General features: G+C 37.0%; 1 protein-coding gene across 1 annotated transcript; it reads right to left on the reverse strand.

Annotated features, from left to right (window-relative positions):
• Positions 1-64: 64 nt before the first annotated feature.
• LOC128657679 (uncharacterized) lies at positions 65-24,065 on the reverse strand. The gene is made up of 9 exons (XM_053712078.1): positions 23,885-24,065; positions 15,794-15,865; positions 13,479-13,592; positions 11,608-11,752; positions 10,625-10,738; positions 10,140-10,284; positions 8,776-8,924; positions 2,052-2,191; positions 65-1,133 (listed from the first exon to the last, which is right to left on the reverse strand). The coding sequence occupies exons 3-9, from the start codon at positions 13,582-13,584 to the stop codon at positions 1,012-1,014; spliced, it is 921 nt and encodes a 306-aa protein (XP_053568053.1). The 5' UTR covers positions 13,585-13,592; positions 15,794-15,865; positions 23,885-24,065; the 3' UTR covers positions 65-1,011.
• Between the last annotated feature and the right edge of the window lie 361 nt (positions 24,066-24,426).

Here is a 24,426-nt window from a genome sequence, read left to right on the forward strand (position 1 = left end):
AAAGCATTTTAGCCCTGACAGTGTGTACAGTGTCATTGTCAGAAATGGAACACTAATAAGAACGTTTATTTATAGGGATACATTTTTATTATTATTCATGTTTAATCAAATACATACAAATAGAGAACATATTTTCTTCATTTAATAAGTTTCTACAAAAATAAAAAATAGTATTGTTTAGAAATTGTACATTAGGAATGGCTAGTGCTGCAGAATATTTTAGTGCTTTACAAATAATTGATAATAAATAATAATGACATGACAAAAATACAACTTAAAAAGGGACATGAAGCCAATTGTTTTTCATGATCGAGAGTACAATTTAAACCTTCCAATTTACTTTATTCTCTGTTGAAGAGAATACCCAGGTAGGTAGCGTGCACGTATCTGGAGAATTATTCGTCAGCGGTTGTGCAAGAATGCTTTTAAGTACTAGATGGCACCAGTGTTGGCACAATGAGCAATATTGTTGAAAGCATTGTTGCCATATAGTGCACACTGCTGAGCCAAATTACTACTTTTCAACAAAGGATACTATGAGAATTAACTAAATTGGATCCTAGAAGTAAACTGTACAATGTGCAACATAGATATGAGATATTTACACACTTAAAGCAAACTGGCCAGGCCAAGATCAGTCTATTGCATGGTAAAGGTAACAGACACTTTATTAAGGCTAAACAAAGTCTAATGTCAACCCATTATGTCCCTTTAAATTTTCCATGATGTAATTCTGAGGTCAGCAAATGGAATGGATGACCCTTCACATGGATAAATTGCATTTTATCTTCTTTGCTGCAGAGTGCGTGATTTTACATTCATATGAAAAACGCTTGTTTCCTTGCAATCAATTTGCAAAAATAAAGGAAGGAAGGAAGAAAGCAGAATAAATTCAAGTTTTTTTCTGTGTAGAAGGCAAATGCTCGTCAAAATTGATTACTATTATAGTCTATGTTTGTACACATAAAAGGAAGTCTGCAACATGATGTGTAACTCTGAAGTCCGTACTTCTCAAACAATCTGAGATGTCTTTTTTGACATAGAAGATTCATAAAGTGGCCTTCTAAAGTGTCTCCAAATGACCAAACCCAGACGTGCGACAAACAATGCGCAAGCCACGGCTAACAGCACAGCTAGAAAAAGAAAAAAAGTTTAAAATTTTGACAACTCAGAATAAATGACAAAATGAATAAATGACTGTCTCTAGTGAGGAACAGCTCTTACAAATACATTCACTAGAGTAATATATCAATCATATAAAGACTTTTTACCAACAGCAACATTGGCCCTTAAAATGAATTAACATTTCAATAAAGTGTTTAATTAGACATATATTAAATGAGATTCTAAGGTGTCTCATTAGGGTGTAAAATTTAATATGGACATACAAGTGCAAAGAGAAAATGCTCTAATAAGTTAGTGCCTTTTTATTATATCAGTATGGCTTTCATAAAACGTTTAACCCTGCAGAGCGGTTATACAGATTGTCAAAGTGAGCTACAAAAGCAGCAATGTGCTAACCAGGAGCTAGCTGAACACATCTGGTTAACAAATGACAAGAGGCATATTTCTGTAACCACCAATCACAAGCTAGCTACCAGTAGCGCATTGTTTTTTGACAAATGATACTAAAAGACAAAAGGAAATTTGGTAATAGAAGTAAAATGGGAAGTTGTTTAAAATTGATTGCTCTATAAATCTATTTGAATCATGAAATTTTGACCCTTATTTTCTGTAGATCAGTGTTTTCCCAACACAAGTCCTCAGGACACACTAACAGGCCATATTTTTATGAAATCTGAACTAGAGCACACATGAAATAATCAGCTGATGAGTAACCTGTGCTCAAATACATTGAAAATATGGCCTGTTGGTGTGCCGTGAGGACCTACTAGCTTGGCCCCTGGGCAGGTGCTTCCTACTAGCTTGGCCCCTGGGCACACGCTTCCTATTATCTTGGTCTCATCTCTTGGGTGAGGAGGAGTCCTCTAGCCCTTATCTTACATGTGAAAGATGAGGTAAACAATGCAATACTCTTGCATAATCCTTACCTATATAAATATCATTATAGGAGGCAGCATGAACGTTGTAGTTCTTGTTCAGAGCACCAGAGAGAGCCACAATAACAACAGGGTACACTGTTATTGTGTAGCGCACATACTTATCAAATACAAAGTTTTCCAAACCAAACCTGGAGAGGGATAAAGAAAAGCCAGGTTAGCAAGCACAATAAGTCACAAAAAAACATTATACATCAATCATCAGCAATATCTCATTGTATAGAATGTGTATTACAAATGGTCCAGCATATGCCAAATGCGGAAGCAATGCTAGAGCTCTACAAAAGGAAAAAACTAAAACTAAAACAAAAATATATTGCATATAGGTGACATGAAAATGCTATCATTTTTAATGTTTATCAATCCTAGAGGTTTATACACAGGTTTTGGACTGAAAATTAAGTAAGGGTAATTGTTATTGTCTTAAAAGGTGACTTTTGAAAGGAAATATGAATGCCTAAAATGAATATATTCATAGCCTTCAGAGAAAGATGTCAGGACACTTTATATCAAGGAAATTGAAGGTCACAAGCCGCAACATAAAAGGTTAAACTAATAGAGATTTCCCCTTCAACAAAAGTTTACTGTGACCAGTTAAGGAGTTACCTTTACATTGCTATAGTTAAAGCCTTTATTATCGTTTGTGCTTTCACGGTCTTAAAAAAATAAAATAAAGTGTAAGAGCAGTCAAGCTGCAGAATTCAATGTCCGAGAACATCTTAAGGGACAGTTTTCTCCCCTTTAATTTGTTCCCAGTGATCCATTTTACCTGCTAGAGTATTAAATTGTTTACAAGTATTTCCTTTACCCTTATATTGGCATTTGAAACTGTTGAATTAGCCTGTGGTATCCCCACCTATTCTGAAAGTTTCTGGCCTTAGGTCCAAGCTATATATAAGCTGTGTAAACAGCCAGCAGAAGATATTACACTCCCAGTGGGGTATAGAAGAGATAAGGTAATACAATTTTAAATTTTCCATTGTTCTCTCCAAGTATTGCTCTTTGGTTTATGGACAGATATAAGAAAGAAGCCCGTTTATGTACACAATGTGATAAAATAATGAGATATGATTATACCTAACAAGCTCAACATATTTTATTAGGTTGTGGCTTCAAAAGGAAAAAAATAAATAAAAATCAGCTATTTCATATACATAAATAAACCTTAAAAAGCAAATTCTCATACATTGTATAATCTGTGCCCGGTAAAAAAAACAAAACAAATTATGCTTACCTGATAATTTTCTTTTCTTCTGACGGGAAGAGTCCACAGCTGCATTCATTACTTTTGGGAATTCATAACCTGGCCACCAGGAAGAGGCAAAGCCACCCCATCCAAAGGCTTAAATACCTCCCTCACCTCCCTCATCCCCCAGTCATTCTGTTGAGGGAACAAGGAACAGTAGGAGAAATATCAGGATGAAAAAAGGTGCCAGAACAAAAAATACAGCCGCCCCTTATGAAAAACGCGGACGGGGAGCTGTGGACCCGTCAGAAGAAAAGGAAATTATAAGGTAAGCATAATTTAAGTTTTTCTTCTTAAACGGGAAGAGTCCATAGCTGCATTCATTACTTTTGGGAAAACAATACCGAAGCTATAGAGGACACTGAATGCAAAACAGGCGGGTACCAAAGGCGGCCCCTTCTGAGGGCACCACAGCCTGAAAACACCCAAAACTCCCGACAGAAAAAACTGCTTCACTAGAAGCCAAAGGACAAAAAAGGAAAAAGGCAGAGATAACCGCCCAACAGTTAGAACCAGCAAGGCCCATGCTAGAGACCGCTCAGGTTAGTAGACTCGACCGAGCCAAAGCCTCTGATGAGACGAAGTCCCGCAGGCACGCAGCCTGCAAAATTAAACTCACCCCCGATCAGAAGAAAGGGGAAACATCCACATTCCCCCAGCGGGGAAGAAAAGGGACTCAGATAAGAGTCCAAAAGGACCCTCAGAACCCAAAAGGGACTAGGGCCAAAGAAAGGTAACTCCAAGAGAGTAAACGAGGATGAAACAGGGCTTCTATGAAAAAACCCTGCCGACCCAGCAGAGTAAAGGGAGGACTTTTAAATCCCCATCTGCATAGAAACAAGGGACCAAAGTAATGTCCTGAGAACTTGAAAGGGGGAAGGAAGAACCCATCCCCCCCTATGCAGAGCGCCAGATATTCAGATATCTAAACAGCATTAGATATCTGAATATGCTCCTCCAATGCCATAAGTGTCCTGCTGCAAAGAAGGACTTAGCGAGCACAGGTCGCCACTCTAGCTATTAAACTGCACAGGACCGTCTTCAGAAAAGAAGAACTCCGAAGAGGGCAGGACAGCACCTTCCCAAAAAAGGGGCAGGAAAGAAGGAACAGAACTCAGAAAACGTTAGAGAAAACTACCTATTAAGGAGGGATCCACCGTGAAGTCTCTCACCTAAGGAAGGCTCACAATAACTAACTATAACACGCGGCCAAGATCAACAGATCCCTGACTCTCGCTCTGGCAACGAACCCAGCACCAAAGTGACTGATAATGTCCGAAAGACTTAGGAAATTAAAATTACCCCGAATCATCAAGACCTACAGGAAGGAAAAAAGGGAGGGAGCCAGCCCCCCCCAAAGGGCTTGGGTTCCATAACCCAGACACAGCTCCCTTCCCGAAGGATACTCCCAAAAGGAGACCCTCTACTGAAACTACAGTAAAGACATGGCACAAGAAATCCATTCCTTCACACTGACATCCAGCACGCAAGGCAGGGAGAACAACCCCACTAAACAGAGGAATAAAAAGTACCTCCAAGCACCAGGCGGATACTATGGAATGCCAAATTCACCCCAAAGGGAGGGAATGCAAAGCCAGAACTTAACAGCTAGCCAGCAAACGATCAAGATGCAAATAGCTGCAGCTGTTTTCAAACTGCAAACCCTCCGCTCACTAGACAGCGAAGCTAACCATCAGGCTACTTACAGTGGGCTGGAGTGTAAAGCTGTAGACTGACTCAAAAGGTCAAATAAAGAATGAAAAAAAAACATCCGGCCACTAAGGCTGGCCCAGTAAGAAGTCTAATGCTCCCGGAAAGAGAAAAATATGCCCTTAGGAACAGAAGATGTCCCCGAATCTGGGAAACTGGGCCGTCCCGAATCAGTTCTAAGGGATATGATACAGACCCCCAAAAATCCAATCAAAGACAGGACAAAAAACAAACAAAAAAAAACGGCAACCGGCACTCAGAGGCGGCTTTAATATTTAAAAACCCTGAGGGACCACTAGGTTACCCCATCCGGAGTAGACTTTGCACCACAGGCGATGCAATCACAGTCATATCCAAGACACCTTGGACACTGAACTCTCACATAAATGTCCCAGACACAGAGTGCTTAGGACACCCACAGCGGGATACAACTCCCAACATAAAGGGTGATGGGCAATGATGGGAGCCACACAACCACTCTGGAAGACCCTAAGGCTCTAGTGACAACTCCCACTAAGTCCAAAGAATGTATGAGGAAACAGAAAACTCAAACCTTAGAAACTGGATTAAGAAAATAACAAAGTCTGCAAGATCCTCAGGATCCTCTTCCCTGATACCCCTACAGCTCGAAGATTAAAGGAGGAATGTGTATCCTAACCCCTGGCGGGTGACAACCTAATCTGTAAATCTCCCAAAAATATGGGAGCAGATGAGATCCCAGAAGTAGAACAACCAAAAGGCTCTAACTTCCAGAAACAGATGTTAAGAAGCCAACCCCAAGGAAGGGGACAAAAACGGCCCAATCAACCTCAACCCAAAGGAAGAGATACCGTCTTTAAGGAAAACGTCTTCTATTTTGAGGTTTCTCCTCTTGGAATCTGAGGAAAAAAATCACCCAGAGTGCTTCCTAGTAGGATCAGCCCTGGACCCCGCCCACAAGGAACAGGACAGTGAGGACTGAGCACAATCCTCTGATGCCCCATCCAAAGGCAGAACAAGAACCAGCCTGACGTTTGGGAACGAGGGCTTCCTTTACCATATTTTAGCCCTGCATGGACAGAGCCTCAAAACATTTTTGAAAACTCATGGAAGGTTCACTTCACAAAAAATCTTAGCAAAAAGCAAAGCATTATTCAATCTGAAGAGACACCAGGAATAATAAACTCCTCATCCGAGTGAGCAACTTACCACCCAGCCAGGTTAGCCAGTTACACCGGCACCACGTGGATGATATAGACCTTAAGGAACAGAGATAGCGCCCTATCAGGACCAGCCTGCTACATAGGGCACTCAAAACTGACCCAGGCCACAGAAAATTCAAGACCCCAATAGGAATCGACAAAAAGGATATAAAGACATAACAATGTACTAACACCTTAACATGCGACTTCCGCGGAAGTGCCCAAGCGACCACAAAATCGCTAGTATCAAATTCTAGAGAAGAATATTTTCCAACGGAAAAATCATAACAGCCATGAGCTGAGCTTCTTAAAAATAAATAAAATATATCCTAACCGGATCAAATAAAAATAGGGCAGCACCCGCAGGTGAAAGCCCAAGAAGAATGGGTAGACCAACAGGACCGGCCAATAAGAGACCCCATTCTTTCAAAGTTAAGAACTGGAATAAGATACCCAAAAAAGAAAAGTAAATGGGAGACGACCAGAAGATTAACTTCATCACCACACGTCTAACCCAGCTTGCCGTCTGGAACAGCAGACGGAGGATCCTTCAACCTATTAGTACTGGGATCTTCCAGCACCACCAAAACATGCCATAGCAGGACACGAAGGCGCGCCAGTCTATAACGAAAAGCAAGACTTACCTCCGCTGGGGCAACTGACGACCCTGAGGGTTGGGCCCCTAAAGCTTCAGAGAAAACCGCTTCCCCAGATGGCAGATCTGACCCAGACGATCCCACGCCTGACGAGCCCTGGTTAGCATAACATGGACAGTTTCTCAGTAACACCTCCTCTGGAAGATGTAAATGAGCCAAAGCCATAGATATGGCCATGCGGAACCGTACCGTAACCTCTGGAGGAAACAAGCCGCCTTCCGGAGAAGGGGAAACAGCATTAGACACCTGCTTGCATAGCCAAAGAAGGTTCTAAGGGACGCACCGCGTGGGATATGGGATCCCCAAGGGCGGATGGCTCGGCAGACTCCAAGTTCCCTGTAGAGAAGAGAGCACTCTAAAGAGGCATTCGGAACATAACTGATGGGCACGGATTACCCGGGCCATTTCATACTCTTCACAAAAAGTAGAATCTGAATCAGGGACATCAGTCTCCAAAAAAAGAAAAAAATTCAGAATCCTCCATAACGTGGTGACAGAAATTATGGATAGAAAAAAAATAAAAAATGGCACCTTACACCCCAATGGCTGGAGCACTCACCACCTCCTGAGACCCAGACAGCTAGTTAAACAGACAGACTATCTCCCATCGCCACGCGGTCAGGAACACGGAAATGGAGCACAGAAACGTTGCCACGCCTCGTAACAAGGTGCACCGTGCAGGCCATAGAAAAAGCATGCAAAGGCCACAAGGGCTGCGCAGCCTGACAAGAAAAGGCCGTTATGTTCGAACTAGCCACGAGCCCAAGTGACACTACACATTAGCAGACAGAATCACATAACAAACATGATTAAATTCCCCCCTGTTCAATAACCCCCATCATGAGATATTAACCCTTGATTCCTTATAAAAGGAATGAGACCCTGACTTCTTTGTTTACATTACTTATTCACACATCGAAGTAAAATGAAATGATCTTACGCCGTGGAACAGGAACACGGCCCTTCAAGTGTGACAGATAGTAGCCTCGCTTCTGACATGGACTTGAGTGAAGAAAGCAGGCAGCGAAACTCGTCAACGCTGATTGCCAAGGAGCTGTTAACATGACTTGGGATGGTTTCGCAGAAAGACTCTCCCTGCATCTCCGGACTCTAACTTTCATCCATGCTCTCACTGAGAGGCTGACAGGATTACTTAAAACTCCAGTCCCATTTCGAAGAGTACTACCCTCTATAAGAGACTATATAAAATCTTCCGACACTTCTCTGCCAACCTCCTGTGACGAAAGGCAAAGAATGACTGGGGGATGAGGAAGGTGAGGGATATATTAAAGGCTTTGGCTGGGGTGTCTTTGCCTCCTCCTGGTGGCCAGGTTCTGAATTCCCAAAAGTAATTAATACAGCTGTGGACTCTTCCCGTTTAAGAAAAGGTAATTGGAAACACATTAAGGGAAAAACAATTTTACAGTATACGGTCCCTTTAACTAGAAGTTGTATCCATTTCACAGAAAGCTGGTTCACAAAGCAAGGCTCGACAGTCAGCAGGGATCCGGAGAAACTAGCTTTTTTTTTTTTTTAAAGTAGGCAGACAAGAGAGTTTATAAAACGGATGTATGCCGAATAATCCCAAAAGAAATCAGCAGCCATACGTAAACAATTTGTCAGTAGCAGCTCTCTAGCTCAGCCATTACTGTAAATTAGATTACTTTTTTGTTACAAATGTTAGGGACCACAGGAGATCAGTGAAGGATGATCTTGAAAGACCTTTATCCTTTTTTATCTGCACATCTTTTATATTACTAGGCTGTAAGTACTAATAAAATAGGCATAACCCTTTATAAGCCCAGTTCCAAAGTTACAACTTCCAAAGTAATAAGAGGTCACTTTAGATACAGATCTAGTAGAAACCAATGTGATACAAATGATTTATCGGAAAGAATGAAAATGTAGTGGTCTGTACATACCATAACAGAACCTCAAAGGCCAGTATGGACAGTGATACAGTAGTAGAGGTGCTGTTGGGAAAGTTGCCATTATAAGTCAGGACTACAGCAAAGTTTAATAAACTTGCTACTGTGGTCCAAGTAGCATACACAGCAATTCCATTCTGGGCCTGGAAAATAAGAATTAAAACTGTAATTTCATATATTAAAATAGTTATACAATACACAACAAGTTCATATGATTTTTTAAATGGACAAAAAAAGTGAAAAGTAAAATGCTGTAAAGTGTTAGTGAATTTTATTATTGCTTTGTTTGCATATAACTGTATTTAAAAGGGCTATTACAATCATGAAATAATTTGTTAGAACGTTTCATTTTATCACTAGTGATGCTGCAATGTTGTGTGTTTAACCATTGCAAACTTTAGAATATACATTCCTCATTTGTATTGCCCCCTTTTCTTGTAATCTATGTATGAAGAACTTGATTTTCCAGTTCTGAAAAAAGCATGAGAAGCTTCACAATATCTCTCCCCGAGGTATCTATCTTATATTTTCTGTTGATGTTAAACAATACAGATTCTAATAACAGAATGACATTTCATCTCCAGACTTAGTCCTTCAAAGAAGGAAAAGTAATGGGTGCAACATTGAAAATCAAGTGCAGCAAACAAGGTTGATTTGTTTTAAGATAGATTAACACATCAGCAGAACCTGAACTATTAGAAGAAAATGTGATTACAAGATGTTTACTGTCACTTTGATTTTTAAATGGGGAGTAAGATGCAAAGCTAAAGGCCTACTGTAACGGACTTCTAAGCAAATATAAAGTCATAATTTATCATCTGTGCTTTGTGTTTTTATGTTAAGATTGTTAAAGGGACACTGAGCCCAATTTTTTTTCTTTCGGGATTCAGATAGAGCATGACATTTTAAGCAACTTTCGAATTTACTCCTATTATCAAATTTTCTTCATTCTCTTGGTATAGAAACTAATTTTAGAATCCAGGTCTCTAGATTTTTAAATACAAAATTACTTTTTTCTTATACATTAAATAGTCAAATCCAATAAAAGAAAGAAAAAAAAAAAACAAAACACAAAACCGAAAAATGTAACTAATTAAAAAATTCTATACAATAATAGCACAAAGAATGCTGTTGGCCTTTGGGTCAGAGAGAAATACAAATATAGACGCGCAACAGGTTTATGAAAAACATATTTCCCCCTAAGGCAAATTCCATAGGTTGTCACTTATTGCTATAAATGTTGATTTTATAATCAATGCACTAATTATGTATTAATATTTTACTGATATCTTAACACAAGAAAGCACAATATTTCTTGAATGTGTCCATACATGTGTTATCTTTGTCAGTGAACTTACCAGAATTCGAATGAGCCACAAGTCCACTTTGTGTGTCTTTTGGAACCATTCACCATTAAGAAATAAAGAGCGATACGATATTATGAGGACTATGTAGTTGGTGCTGGCAATAGCACCTAGGAACACCAAAGCAGGAATTAAAAACCTAGGAAAAGTAATGCAATACAAAATTAGAAACCTCTTCATTGATACTTTGTAATTTGATGCAATTTACAAAATAATTTGCACTTGTAGAAATAAGGCCCTATTTTGTGTTGAGAAATACAAAGCAATTATTATCACACTAATAATAATAATAATAAGTGAATGTTACTTTATCAAGCATACAAACATCTGATTTGGTGCACCAACAGCAGCAAAGATATTCTACATTTGACTAAAGTTTTCCACATGCCATTACGCACAAGAAAAAAACATTTCCCACCCAACCTCGCCAAAAAATTTTAATGTGTGTACATCAATTATTTTAATTTATTTCAACTCACTCTCTGTCCCAAAGGAATAGCCATCCTATATTAAGAACATTATTCAGAATCCATACGATGTAGAAAGAAGCTGGAAAAACATTTGGTTTTAAATACAACCACCCAAGTTCACTCCTATTAAAAGAAGAAAATAAAAGAGAAAAATTGAGGTTAAATAGAGGTTTGCATAACCTGTTAACAGCAGCAACTATCTTCGTCTGATAATAAGTTATAAAGTATTTGCTGTGCTAGCGCCCATAACATTTACACATAGTTAAATGGCTGTTGTAGTTTTCTAAAATTGTTGTAATTATTCTGAATAGGAGCTGCCATGTTTTAACTTAGATTACCTTCTCTGCTGTGGCCAATTAGAAACAGTTATAAATAGGTCACAAGAGTGTTCAGCCAATGACTGTGTGAAATATAACAGTGTCCTGCACTTCCATTTCTAAAAAGAACTGAAAAGCTCACAATTTCAGAATGGAATTACAGGAAAAAGGTGACAAAATAAATAATGAAAGTATATTGGAATGTTTTTATCTATAAGAGTTATCATTTTATATTATCATCTCAAAGTGTTTAATGCCCCTTTAAGTGTTTTGAGGATAAAAGGAAAACTTGTTTGGTTAAATTTGGTTTCTAGAAAGCATGTTTATTTCATTTGTTTCCAAGAGGGATGCTGATAATTAAAATGAATAGGCAAGTGTGTATACTTTCTGGGAATGAGACAGCATGGTAACGCTTGTGTCATTTAAAGGGTGTATTAAAACAAAAATAAAAATAGTTCTTTGCAGTACCCCTGGCAATATAAGGTTGGCTGAGCACATAATTATTGTCAAGCTAGGGTGACCATATTGCTGCTTTAAAAAGGGACACATAAAAAATACATATGTCAGGGTTCTTATACAAAACATTTCTTTAAACATATGTATTTTTCATATTCGTCCCTTTTTAAAGGTCAAGCACAAGCAAACCTAAAATGAACAGATGAATTAAAAAATTACCTTCTACATATTCCAGAAAGAACATAACCAAACCAAAGAAACTGCCAAGCAAATATGACATTCCAGATCATAAATGTCCATCCAGCAGGTGTAAAATCTGTGTTGTATTTTGCCGAGAGATTTCCAACCGATTTTAGAAAAATGCCTAATATATGAAAAAAAGATTGTTATTTCCAATACTCTTACTTTTAGCTACATATCAATAGACAACAATGTGCTGTAGACTAAATCATTAGCAAACAAAAAAAATACAAATATTCTTCCTTTTCTTATTAAAAGGGACACTAAACCCATTTTCTTCTTTAATGATTCAGATAGAGCATGCAATTTTAAGCAACTTTCTAATTTACTCCTATTAACAATTTTTCTTTGTTCTCTTGCTATCTTTATTTAAAAAGCAGGTATGTAAAGCTTAAGAGCCGGCCCATTTTTGGTTGAGAACCTGGGTTATGCTTGCTTATTAGTTTGCTAAAATGTAGCCACTAATAAGCAAGTGATATTAAGGGCGCTGAACCTAAAATAGGCTGGATACTAAGCTTTAAATTCCTGCTTTTTAAATAAGGATAGCAAAAGAACAAATACAAATTGATAGGAGTAAATTAGGAAGTTGCTTAAAATTGTATGCTTTATCTGAATCATGAAAGAAAAAAAATTGGGTTTAGTATACCTAAGATTAGGCAACTGTTGCTCTGTCTTGCTTTCCCTCAGCTCCTCCCTGACCACATAACTACTTACCCTTAGTGTCCACCCCCACCATCACCTACTCAACTGGGCTGCATGGCTCCACCCCACCACCATTTTTTTAATTTTATGATTTTATTTATGCATTTATTTTAAATTAAATTGAAGGGACACTGAACCCAAAAATTTTCTTTCGTGATTCAGATAGAGCATTAAATTTTAAGCAACTTTCTAATTTACTCATATTATTAAATTTTCTTCATTCTCTTGGTATCTTAATTTGAAATGCAAGAATGTAAGTTTAGATGCCGGCCCATTTTTGGTGAACAACCTGGGTTGTCCTTGCCGATTGGTGGATAAATTCTTCCACCAATAAAAAAGTGCTGTCCAGACTTCTGAACGTAAAAAAAAAAAAAAAAGCTTAGATACCTTCTTTTTCAAATAAAGATAGCAAGAGAACGAAGAAAAAATAATAGGAGTAAATTGTAAACTGCTGATCACCCCTTAAAAAGGAGACATTGTACACTAGATTTTTCTTTACATAAATGTTGATGACCCATTTATATAGCTTGTACAGGTTTTTTTTGGGTTTTTTTTAAAGTATAGTTTTGCTTATTTTTAAATAACAGTGAGCTGTGATTTTAAGACTCCTAATACTGATGTTTACCTACTCCAGCTTGCTCCTGTTTGTGTAAAGAGTCTTTTCATATGTAGATGAAGGGAAGGGGGAGGAGTGTCTGCTTTTTTTTTATTGCACGCGGTTAAATTAAAATTAGTGTATACTGCCCCTTTAAGAATATACTGGTAGATTGTGATGCACCTTTTAAGCACACAGTCACTGGGAGTGGGGTCTTAAAGCAACAATGCAAAGTGGGTTGAAAAGAAAAAAACAAAAAACACAACCTGTTAACCTTTTCTTTAACATTGAATGCATGTCATGTGCAGTAGCGTGGTGCAAGTGCGCTGTTGCTGACTGGTAGCAAGGGATGCCCTGTGTACAGTTAGCAGACAGCACGCCTATATTACGGCAGAGAACAGCACTATGCGTGTGCATAGGATGCCGAACTCAGCATTAAAAAAAAAAATTATAAATGAAAGCATCAACTACTTATTGGTAGTATACTGGGGCATCAATTATTATGTTAGGGTCAGTTGTCTGTAAAAATATACTTAAAAATGACTACATTTACCTTTCATTAATCCAGACCCAGCTCCTGCATTAAATGCCACCATGAGTATATATACAGCAAGAGCGAAGAAAATGAGCAAAATCTTTGGTATGCTGTGCTCGTACATTTTCAAAGCTGTAAAAAAACAACAATGATACATATTTTAGGATTTAATAGGACAAAGTGACATGTGTGTAAACATTAAAGTCTCAGAGAAATCTGTTCTACTCCTATAATCTAGCAGGAAACAGCAGCGATGCCCACGCTACAGACTCACTGTGGAGACGTTGCAAGTGTGTTGGTTGACTCACTTTTATACCCTTACTAAAACAGTGTTACATCATACAGAAAACAGTAATCACATTTTATTTTCCCTCTCAAAAATACTCTTACGTTTTCCACTTTAAATGGATATTCTAAAGCAAAACACAGCGCTGCGGAATCTGTTGGCGCTCTACAAATACCTGATGATAATGACGACAACACCACGTTCTAATCTGTTATAGCACATATTTTTTGCGTTAAAGGGATATGAAACCCAATTTTTTTTTCTATGTTAAACAACTTTCCAATTTACTTCTATTATCATTTTTTTTTGTTCTCTTGATATCATTTGTTGATCAACAGGGGCATAAGTGCAGAAGCCTGCACGTGTCTGGAGCATTTTATGGCAGCAGTTTTGCAAGAATGTTATACAGCTGCAAGGGCACTAGATGGCAGCACTATTTCCTACTATGTAGTGTTCCAGACACCTAGCTAGGTATCTCTTAAAGGGCCAGTAACCCCACCAAATAAGGTTATATAATAAGGCACACAGTGCAGAATTATATAACATTAGCCTAGCGCCACGTTTCTAAAGCAGAGTATAGCAAAGATATTTACCTACGATAATCTATTTTTCTGAACGCCGCTCCTGGCTCTACTGAGTGGGTCTGTTTTTTACCTAAGCGCATCAGGCACGCTGTCTAGTCACAGCAACACCCGATCGCGCCATTAAACTGAATGTTGCTCGCTCTCGCTACCATACCCGAGCGGGAGCGAGTTACATTCAGTTTAATGGCGCGACCAGGCGTACTGCGACTAGACAGCGTGCCTGATGCGTTTAGGTAAAAAACAGACCCGCTCAGTAGAGCCAGGAGCGGCGTTCAGAAAAATAGATTATCGTAGGTAAATATCTTTGCTATATTCTGCTTTAGAAACGTGGCGCTAGGCTAATGTTATATAATTCTGCACTGTGTGCCTTATTATATAACCTTATTTGGTGGGGTTACTGGCCCTTTAAACAAGAAAAATGCCATGGGAACAAAACAAAAATTTGACAACAGAAGTAAAATTGAAAAGTTTTAAAATTTGTATGTTCTGTCCGAATCACAAAAGAGAAAAAAAAAAAAAAATGTATGGCGTTTTATATCCCTTTATATCCAAATAATCTAAAGTTTTCTGGTCGGGCTCATCAGTACTGTGAGGTCCTTCAAACTAGAATTTGCTTTTCTTAAAATCTTTGAAGGAGAGAACATAGGAAATCTTAGACATAACATTCTTAAAGTGATAGGAAAGTCAAAATTAAACTTGCATTATTCATATAGTGCATATAATTTAAAGGGACATGAAACCCCAAAAAATTATTTAATGATTCAGAAAGAGAATACAATTTTAAACAACTTTAATGCTATTATTTAATTTGCTTCCTTTTCTTGTTATCCTTTGCTGAAAGGTTTATCTAGACAAACTCAGGAGCAGCAGAGAATCCTAGCTGTTGATTGGTGGCTGCAGATATAAATTGATTGTGATTGGCTCACCCATGCGTTCAGTTAGAAACCAGTAGTGCATAGCTGCTCCTTCAACAATTGATACCAATAGAATGAAACAGATTAGATAATAGAAGTAAATTAGAAAGTTGTTTAAAATTGTATTCTCTATCTGAATCATGAGACATTTTTTGGGTTTCATGTCCCTTTAAGGCACTTTTAAATTCACTTCTATTTTCAAAATGTGCTTTGTTCTTTTAGTATCCCTTGTTGAAAAAGAATACGCACATATCCTACACTAGTGGGAGCTAGCTGCCGATTGGTGCCTGCACACATTTGTCTCTTGTGATTGGCTAACTAGATGTATTCAGCTAGCTGCCAATGTTCCTTCAGCAAAGGATAGCAAAAGAATGAAGCAAATTTGATAATAGAAGTAAAGTTGATTAAAATTGTATGTTCTATCTGAATCATGAAATAAACGTTTGGGAGTTGTTTAATGTAACTTTTAGATGGATGGACAGACAGAAAGACAGACTGATGCATACTGGTTAACACAGAGAGATGGGCATGATGCCATTTTATACTTACAGGAGCTAAGAGTCTCACAACCAAATCAGTAGGCGATAGTAAGTTTTGTGATATCTTGCTATTTGAGTTTATCTGTCAATAAAATAGAAAAAAGAAAATTACAATCCTAAAAAAAAAAACAATTGTATTTTAAATAATTTCATGCACATTAGAATTGCTGTGTATTTGGCCATAATGATAAATGCATGTTCACAAAGTGAAAACTACAACCCAGTGTGACTAAATAAAGTCACATAACCATGTAACGTGCATAAAGAACACAGACCAAGTAAAAATGCTGCAAAATACCTTCCTGGTTTAAACACATACTGTATACTACTGAGGTGAGAGCCAGACAAAATTCTGTTGAGTGCTGCATTGGTGTTCCAGATAATCAATAAGAGGTACAAAATATTCACAGCCCTTGTTTTTTTACTATAGACCTCTGCTTTAGATTAACATCTAATAAACTCTAAAAGCTACAATTTGTGTTTGGTTTACATGGGCTTGGGTAGGATATTTCTTCAGTAAAATCTTGATGACTTAGAATGTTATTGGAATTATTATACTTTTAAAACTTGCCAAATGCTGTAAAACAACATTATAGAAAAATATGAGTCTTTGGTAACATTCTGTTTTCCATATAATGAGTCCATAAAATATTTTTAGAGGAGTTATTTTGGGTGATGGTCAGATTTTAAATAGCAAGGCAGTAAAAGAATGAACTAACATGACAGGACTGTTTTTCTCCATCTCCATTAAAGGGACACTGTGCCCAAAATTTTTCTTTCATGATTCAGATTGAGCATGAAATTTTAAGCAACTTTCTAATTTACTCCTATTATCAAATTTTCTTCATTCTCTTGGTATCTTTATTTAAAATGCAAGAATGTAAGTTTAGATGCCGGCCCATTTTTGGTGAACAACCTGGCTTGTCCTTGCTGATTGGTGGATAAATTCATCCACCAATAAAAATTTGCTGTCCAGAGTACTGAACCCAAAAAAAGCATAGATGCCTTCTTTTTCAAATAAAGATAGCAAGAGAACAAAGAAAAATTGATAATAGGAGTAAATTAGAAAGTTGCTTAAAATTGCAAGCTCTTTCTGAATTACAAAACAAACGTTTTGGGTTCAGTGTCCCTTTAAGTATGATATATATAAAAACTTGGACAAGCTTTTTATATTGTTAAAGGGACAGTCAACACCAGAATTTTTGTTGTTTAAAAAGAAAGATAATCCCATTATTACCCATTCCCTGGTTTTGCCAACACAGTTATAATAATACACTTTTTAGCTCTGTAATTACCTTGTATCTAAGCTTCTGCGGACTGCCCCCTTATTTCAGTGCTTTTGACAGACTTGCATTTTAGCCAATCAGTGCTCACTCCCAGGTCACTTTACGTGCATGAGCTCAATGTTATCTATATGAAACACATGAACTAATGCCCTCTAGTTATCAAAATGCATTCACATTATAGGCAGCCTTCAAAGTCTAAGAAATTAGAATATGAACCCCCTAGGTTTAGCTTCCAACTAAGAATACCAAAAGAACAAAGCAAAATGGGTGATAAAAGTAAATTGGGAAGTTGTTTAAAATTACATGCCCTATTTAAATCATTAAAGTTTTTTTTGGATTTGACTGTCCCTTTAACTTGTTTTCCCAAATCTCTGTAACAAAATTTAGAATGTCTACACTATCTTTGCTAAATGTAGGCTAAAAAACAAAAACAGAATTCACATTTGTGATTTATCTCCTGCCAATCATTATTAATCTACTAATTAGCCATGGCCTTCTGAGTTTCTTGTGACTTGGTGAGGGTCTTGCAGCAAATTTTCAACACTTTTACAAGTTGTAGTTTTGTGGTTATTCATTTTAAATTTACATAGGTATCCCAACCAGACCGTAATACACCAACACATAAAGTTATACAAATAATGATCATTGTATGGTGAATTCTCCTGCAGTGGAATTTAAGTTTTAAAGAAATGACCTTTTAAAATCAGTTCTTAATAATGTTTGACCCCCAAATCCACATTATTGGAGAGAAACTGGCTAAATAATAGTTTCAAACAGAGTTAAAGGGATAGTCAAGTCAAAATTAAACTCTTGATTCAGATAGAACATGCAATTTTAAGTAACATTATAATTTACTCCTATTATCAACATTTTCTTTGATCTCTTAGTATATTTATTTGAAAAAGCAGGAATGTAAGCATATAAGCCAGTCTATTTTTGGTTCAGAACCTGGGTAGCACTTTCTGATTGGTGTCTAAATGTAGACACCAATCAGCAAGCGCTACCCAGGTGCTGAATAAAAAATGGGCCGGCTTCTACACTTACATTCAAATAAAGATACCAAGAGAACAAAGAAAAGAAAAAAACGTATAATAGGAGTAAAATAGAAAGTTGCTAAAAATTGCATGCTCTATCGGAATTATGAAAATGTAATTTTGACTAGACTATCCCTTTAAATGAAATTGGCTCCCTGCTAATTACACAGTGAGACGAACAAAGTGTCTATGTTTTGAAAAGCAGATAAAATAGGTTGGCTAGATGTACCAGCTACTTCTTTAAGGTGTGCCTAAGAGGTAGATCTGGATCTACCAGTAGGTCGCTAAGTACTGACAAGTAAATCATGGGATTACTACGGCATTTCTCAATTGCGTCACACCTTTACTGAAAATATCAATTTTAAGTTAAAATGAATGTGTTAATGTAATTGGTACAAGTATGTTTTAACCCACAACAGTTTTGCAAGTTGTGTGTTAGCACAACAATATATTAGAAACCCAATGGCCATACATTCAGTATGTATACAGGTAGATCACAAGTACATGCTATCTCACTATAGTCTGAAAACCCCTTGTCTAAACCTTGAAGCGATTGTAAATCCTAGCATTTGTGAAAAACTAGGATTTACCATTGGAACAAATAAAGGGGACTTTCAGTCATGAAGTGTAAAATATTTCATGCTGAAAGCTCCTTTATTTGTTGGAAGCATTCACCGAACTGAGCTGCTCAGGCATCCCACGGCAGAATGCTATTTTGCTGAGAGGTGACGTTTCCACCTCTTAGCAAATAGCTGTGTGTTCCTACTGGCGCCAACTGGCTATTGGCTAAGAGGTGGAAACGTCACCTCAGAGGAAATAGCGTTCTGCCAGGGGCTGCCTGAGCAGCTCAATGTGGTGAACGCTTCCAATAAATAAAGGAGCTTTCAGCATGAAGTATATTATACTTCATGAATGAAAGTCCCCTTTATTTGTTCCAATGGTAAATCCTAGCATTTGTGAAACTCTAGGATTCACTATCATTTTAAGGCCTGGAGCTGTTCAATGGCCACATCCAGCCCTCCAAGTGTGTGTGTGTGGCGCAGACATTGTTAATTTGTTATTGGAAAAGCATTCCCATACTTCTCTTTATTTAACCAAGCATGTGTAATTATGACAGGGCAAGTTGTTTAAAGTTATTATTTTGTTCTGAAATATGAAATATTTTTTGTTTCATGACCCTTTAAGAGTAAACTATTTGTTTTTTGCCATTTTAATTTTAGCTAAAACGTATTTATTTTAAGATTATAATTAGCATAAGAGTGAGTATAATTTAATATGACCCCCAGTGATATATAATTTAATATGACCCCCAAGGTCAGGGATAAAGTGGATGTAATTTTTATTATGCTAAATAAAGAGGCTGCTGAATTATAAGTGATCTGAGAATGACGCTTTTAATCCATACTATAATATAATCAAGTTAGTACTTGATTACAATTTTTTTAAAAGAATAAATAAATAAATTTAAAAAAAAGAGATTCTTAATTTTTTATTTTTTAAACCCATCAATGTAGATTCAAATATTATACAGCCACCAGGGGGAGCCCAGATCAAACCAGTGAAATACATAGACCAACTTACGCAATATGAAAAACCAGAGCTTTTCCAACAGAGTAGGTGGGGATTGTTTGCAAAATAACAAAAGCTTTACAATAAAGTGACTGATGTACAGTACAAGGCACCTTTTAAAAGTAATATTATCGTAATAATACCATAAACACAGAATAATAAAAGGATTGCAAACGGAAAAGCACAAAAAAAAAGACATGGGTTATAGTTTTTCCCCCCAAGGTGGGGCTACTGATATCGTCACGAACCAATGCAAACTCCATCTTGATTTTATAACTAAACAAATGTGACCTTAAAGGGCCACTGTAAGTAAATATTTTCTATGCCTGTTACTAACTACCCCAAATACGCTTTTTATCAATAGCATTTCATTAACATATCTCTACCGTATATCAGAAATCTTGTTTGCAAATTTAATTGTTTTCCAAACCCACTCCGTGGGTATCCTTTGCTCTGTACCAATCCGTTTACAATACCTAGTTTTGGCCCTTTAAACACAAAGTTATTGGTTTAAGTATTTTGAACACTCAGTGCTGAAAATAGTGGGCAGGATAACGTGACATCATCGGCGAATAAAAGATATAACTTTTAGACATTATGAAACTTCGTTTTGGAGAAAATATAGGTCAGTAGGTTTTAATTAATGTTTATTAACTTTAATATGTTAGTTGTTTAGCTTAAAAATTATAACAGAAAGTAATCCTTTAAGATAATTCTCCAACTAGAAAACAAATGTCAAAGGGCCACTCTGGTCAAAATTTAAATGCCCATAGATGAATTACATATTTGAATAGAAACATATTTGCAATTAAAAAAAAAAAAAAAAAAGTTATTGCTGTTTTAGTGGTAACATTTTTCTATGCATGTGAAGCATAGATAGATATTCTCAATCCACCAGCATTTTATATACTGCAGCTGATCAGAGCGTCAGTGGGGCTAGTATCATGTCAGCAATTACCAGATGGTACAAGCACCTTAGGCCATACCTCCCAACATTTAAAAATTCAAAAGAGGGACACTCCCCCCCCCTGGCAAAAAATTGAAATGTGGTGGGCAGAAGCAGGGGCAGGGCTTAAAAAAAAATCATAATACCAAAGTAATATAAATAAAATTCTAAATAAAGTCATATCTTTTAATAATCTTGGGCAGCAAATCAAACACAAGCTCAAACCACTGGTATAGCTATGTGAGCTCTGTACACACTACATAGCATGCACTTAAACATGCAGACACACACACTTATACATACAGATACACACACACACACTAGATAGCATACACTTATACATGAAGATACACACACTACATAGCATACACTTATTCATACAGATATACACACACTACATAGCTTACACTTACATATACAGATACACACACACACACACTACATAGCATACACTTATACATGGAGATACACACACTACATAGCATACACTTATTCATACAGATATACACACACTACATAGCTTACACATACAGATACACACTAAACAGCATACACTTATACATGCAGATACACACACACTTATAGATACAGATAGACACACACTACATCATATATGGGTATCTGTAACTCATATGAGGTCCTGGGGTTGGCAAGCACATTAGCTGGCAGTCCGAGGCTGCCACTGTTCGTTACCCTGGTGTTGCACTGCTCATCATAAAACTGAAGGCATGCTAGTATTATCACCAGGGGTTAGACGTCATCACTACCAGGGGTTAGAGTTCACCATTACCTGAGGTCAGAGGGTATGCAGCCTTCTTACTCCTACCTAACCCACACAACATTCATTTTCCACAAGGAATCTAACAGGTATATAACCCTGGGAGAGAAAAGCCAGCTGCTTCTGAGTATGGGCCCAATAGAATTTTTTTTTTTTTTTAAATGCATGGGGCAATGCGGGACAGATGGCTAGCAACCCGGGACTGTCCCGCGAAAATCGGGACAGTTGGGAGGTATGCCTTAGGCTCTCTCAGCAAGTGCCGTGTTTAAATACTGGTGCACGTTGCATACTTAAATACACTTTTGAAACAGCTATGTCTTATATTAGAAGCATTTTTGCTAATACAAGTAGCCCTCAGTTTACGCCAGGGTTAGGTTCTAGAAGGAATGGTTGTAAATCGAAACCGTTGTAAATTGAAACCCAGTTTATAATATAAGTCAATGTGAAGTGAGGGAGTTAGGTTCCAGGCCCCTCTCAAATTGTCATAAGTAACACCTAATACATTATTTTTAAAGCTTTGAATTGAAGACTTTAAATGCTAAACAGCATTATAAACCTAATTAAATATTCACACAACACAGAATATATAATTAAACTAAGTTAAATGAACAAAAACATTTGCTAAAACAGCATTATAAACTTAATTAAAAAACACACAACACAGACTTTACTTGAATTTTTTTGCAAACAGTTCTTTCTATGCATTCCAATCTGGACTTATTTATAGACAGGAAGATCTTGTTCCTTTGAAAGCAGCTTGATAGCTCAGGTCTAGCTATCTACACTGATTAATTTCAGCCTGCTTGTGTGCTTGGCTTGCATATCTTTTCTGCAACACAAGTGGACTGCTCCACCTACTGGCTATTTTAATCAATGCACTGTTTCTCAATGCTTTTTAATAGCAGTCACATGACTGAAAAAAAAGGTTGTTATTCTGAAACGGTGCAAATTGAACCGTTGTAAACCGAGGGCCACCTGTACATGTATATTACAAAAATGCTTCTATTCAAAACTGAAATGCATCCATGTGGAGTTCAATTTTGGCTAGAATGTCCTTTTAAATTACTGTTATTTTATGGTGCCTCATTATTAGAAATCTGATAAATATGTCTCACTGGAAAATTTGTTGAATTTTTAATAAATTTATACTTTCATTTAATGAATGATTTATATAATAAAATATTGTCTGATATAATATTGTTGCCTTCAATAAGTTACCACCTACGATATATTATCAAGTCTCTCTAACACGTGTAAGTAAAATTTGAATATTCTTATAGTTGTGGCTAACTGGTTAATACTTCCACTTGTGGCTATTTCCCTTGCATTGCATTTGGCAATCCGTTAGATAATTAATTTATTCCGGAACGAATCAGATACGAATCGGTTTCCATTATGGCGCTTGCTAAGTTAAAGGGACAGTCTACACAAACGTCATTGCTTAAAAAGATAGAGAATCCCTTTACTACCCATTCCCCAGCTTTGCACAAACAACATTGTTAGATTAATATACTTTATAACATTTAAACCTCTAAATGTCTGCCTGTTTCAAAGGCTCTATTGACAGCCTCTTAATCAAATGCTTTTGTATTTGCTTTTTAAAACAGGAGACGGATAGTTAATGTGGGCCATATAGATAACATTGTGCTCACGCCTGGAAAGTTATTTAAGAGTTAGCACAACACAGTACTAAATGCAACTCAATAGATAATAAATATAGTCATGTGATCAGGGGGCTGTCAGAAGATGCATAGATACAAGGCAATCACAGAGGTAAAAAGTATATTATTATAACTGTGTTGGTTATGCAAAACTGGGGAATGGGTAATAAAGGGATTATCTATCTTTTAAAACAATAACAATTATATTGTAGACTGTCCCTTTAAATCTGTTGTCTGCAATGAGCCTTTTCTTCCAGCATGACTTGTGCCCCAGCCAAAAGCATCCGTGCACGAGCTAATCACTCAGCAAGCATCACTTGTTTTATGTGTGCTCCAGTCAATATCCTCCGTGCACGAGCTAATCATTTAGCATCACTCTAGCATGACTTGTGTTATGTATGTGCACCAGCATCCTCCATGCACGAGCCAATCGCTTCGCATTACTCTAGTATGCCTTGTTTGTGCACCAGCATCCTCCATGCACGAGCTAATCACTTAGCCAATAGCCGTTACTCCAGTATGCCTTGCTGAATTTGTGTGCACCAGCCAACATCCCCCGTTCACGAGCTAACCATTTAGCCAATAATTACATTACACAGTGAGAGTGGGACGTTAAAACTTTTGGAAATATAACGCGCTAATGGTTTATTTGTATTTGCAAATGCTGCTTGTTTAATGTCAACAAGTATATCGCTTACTAGCATCAGACAAACCTAATAGAAATAGTTAATAAATTCCAAAACTGGAAAACAAAAACTTAAAATAGTTCAAAACATGAATATTCTGACACCAGGGATAACGAATAGCTGAGGAAAATCACTACTTACCGGCACGGTGTGTGCTGTTCCTTTTCTCTCAACAAGTTGCCTATTCAGTTTATCTACACACAAAGCCTAACAAATCTCAGCAATTTAAACAAAACACTATGTTCAGGACCTGGTCTGGCTCCCGGGGACCAATGAAGAGGCACAGCTGTGTGCGTGCATCACGTTTAGGGACTGTGATTGGCTAAAATTCACTGAATTGGAACTTTATGTAACTGTGACTGTGCGATCTTATTATACAACACAACTATATGGGCTGTACTTCTAGGCTGCAGGGCTGGAAAATCCGGGTTCCAATTTCCAAGCCCACAATTGAAAACTCATCATTCTTAGTAAAGGAGTGCTACACAGTCACGCAACTACACACACACATATATATATATATATATATATATATATATATATATATATATATATATATATATATATATATATATATATATATATATATATATATATATATATATATATATAAAATGTGCATATTTCCTATAATTTAAAGGGACATTATACACTCATTTTCTTTGCATAAATGTTTTGTAGAT

This window comes from Bombina bombina, chromosome 4, assembly GCF_027579735.1.
Source record: "Bombina bombina isolate aBomBom1 chromosome 4, aBomBom1.pri, whole genome shotgun sequence".
Classification (NCBI taxonomy): domain Eukaryota; kingdom Metazoa; phylum Chordata; class Amphibia; order Anura; family Bombinatoridae; genus Bombina; species Bombina bombina.

Excerpts from the sequence above, each read along its gene's own strand:
- LOC128657679 (XM_053712078.1), bottom strand. The coding sequence starts at position 13,584 with ATGTACGAGCACAGCATACCAAAGATTTTGCTCATTTTCTTCGCTCTT. Across the intron at positions 2,192-8,775 it reads GCCTTTGAGGTTCTGTTATG|GTTTGGTTTGGAAAACTTTG; the intron begins GTATGTACAGAC and ends ATCCCTCTCCAG. Across the intron at positions 1,134-2,051 it reads CTATAATGATATTTATATAG|CTGTGCTGTTAGCCGTGGCT; the intron begins GTAAGGATTATG and ends TTCTTTTTCTAG.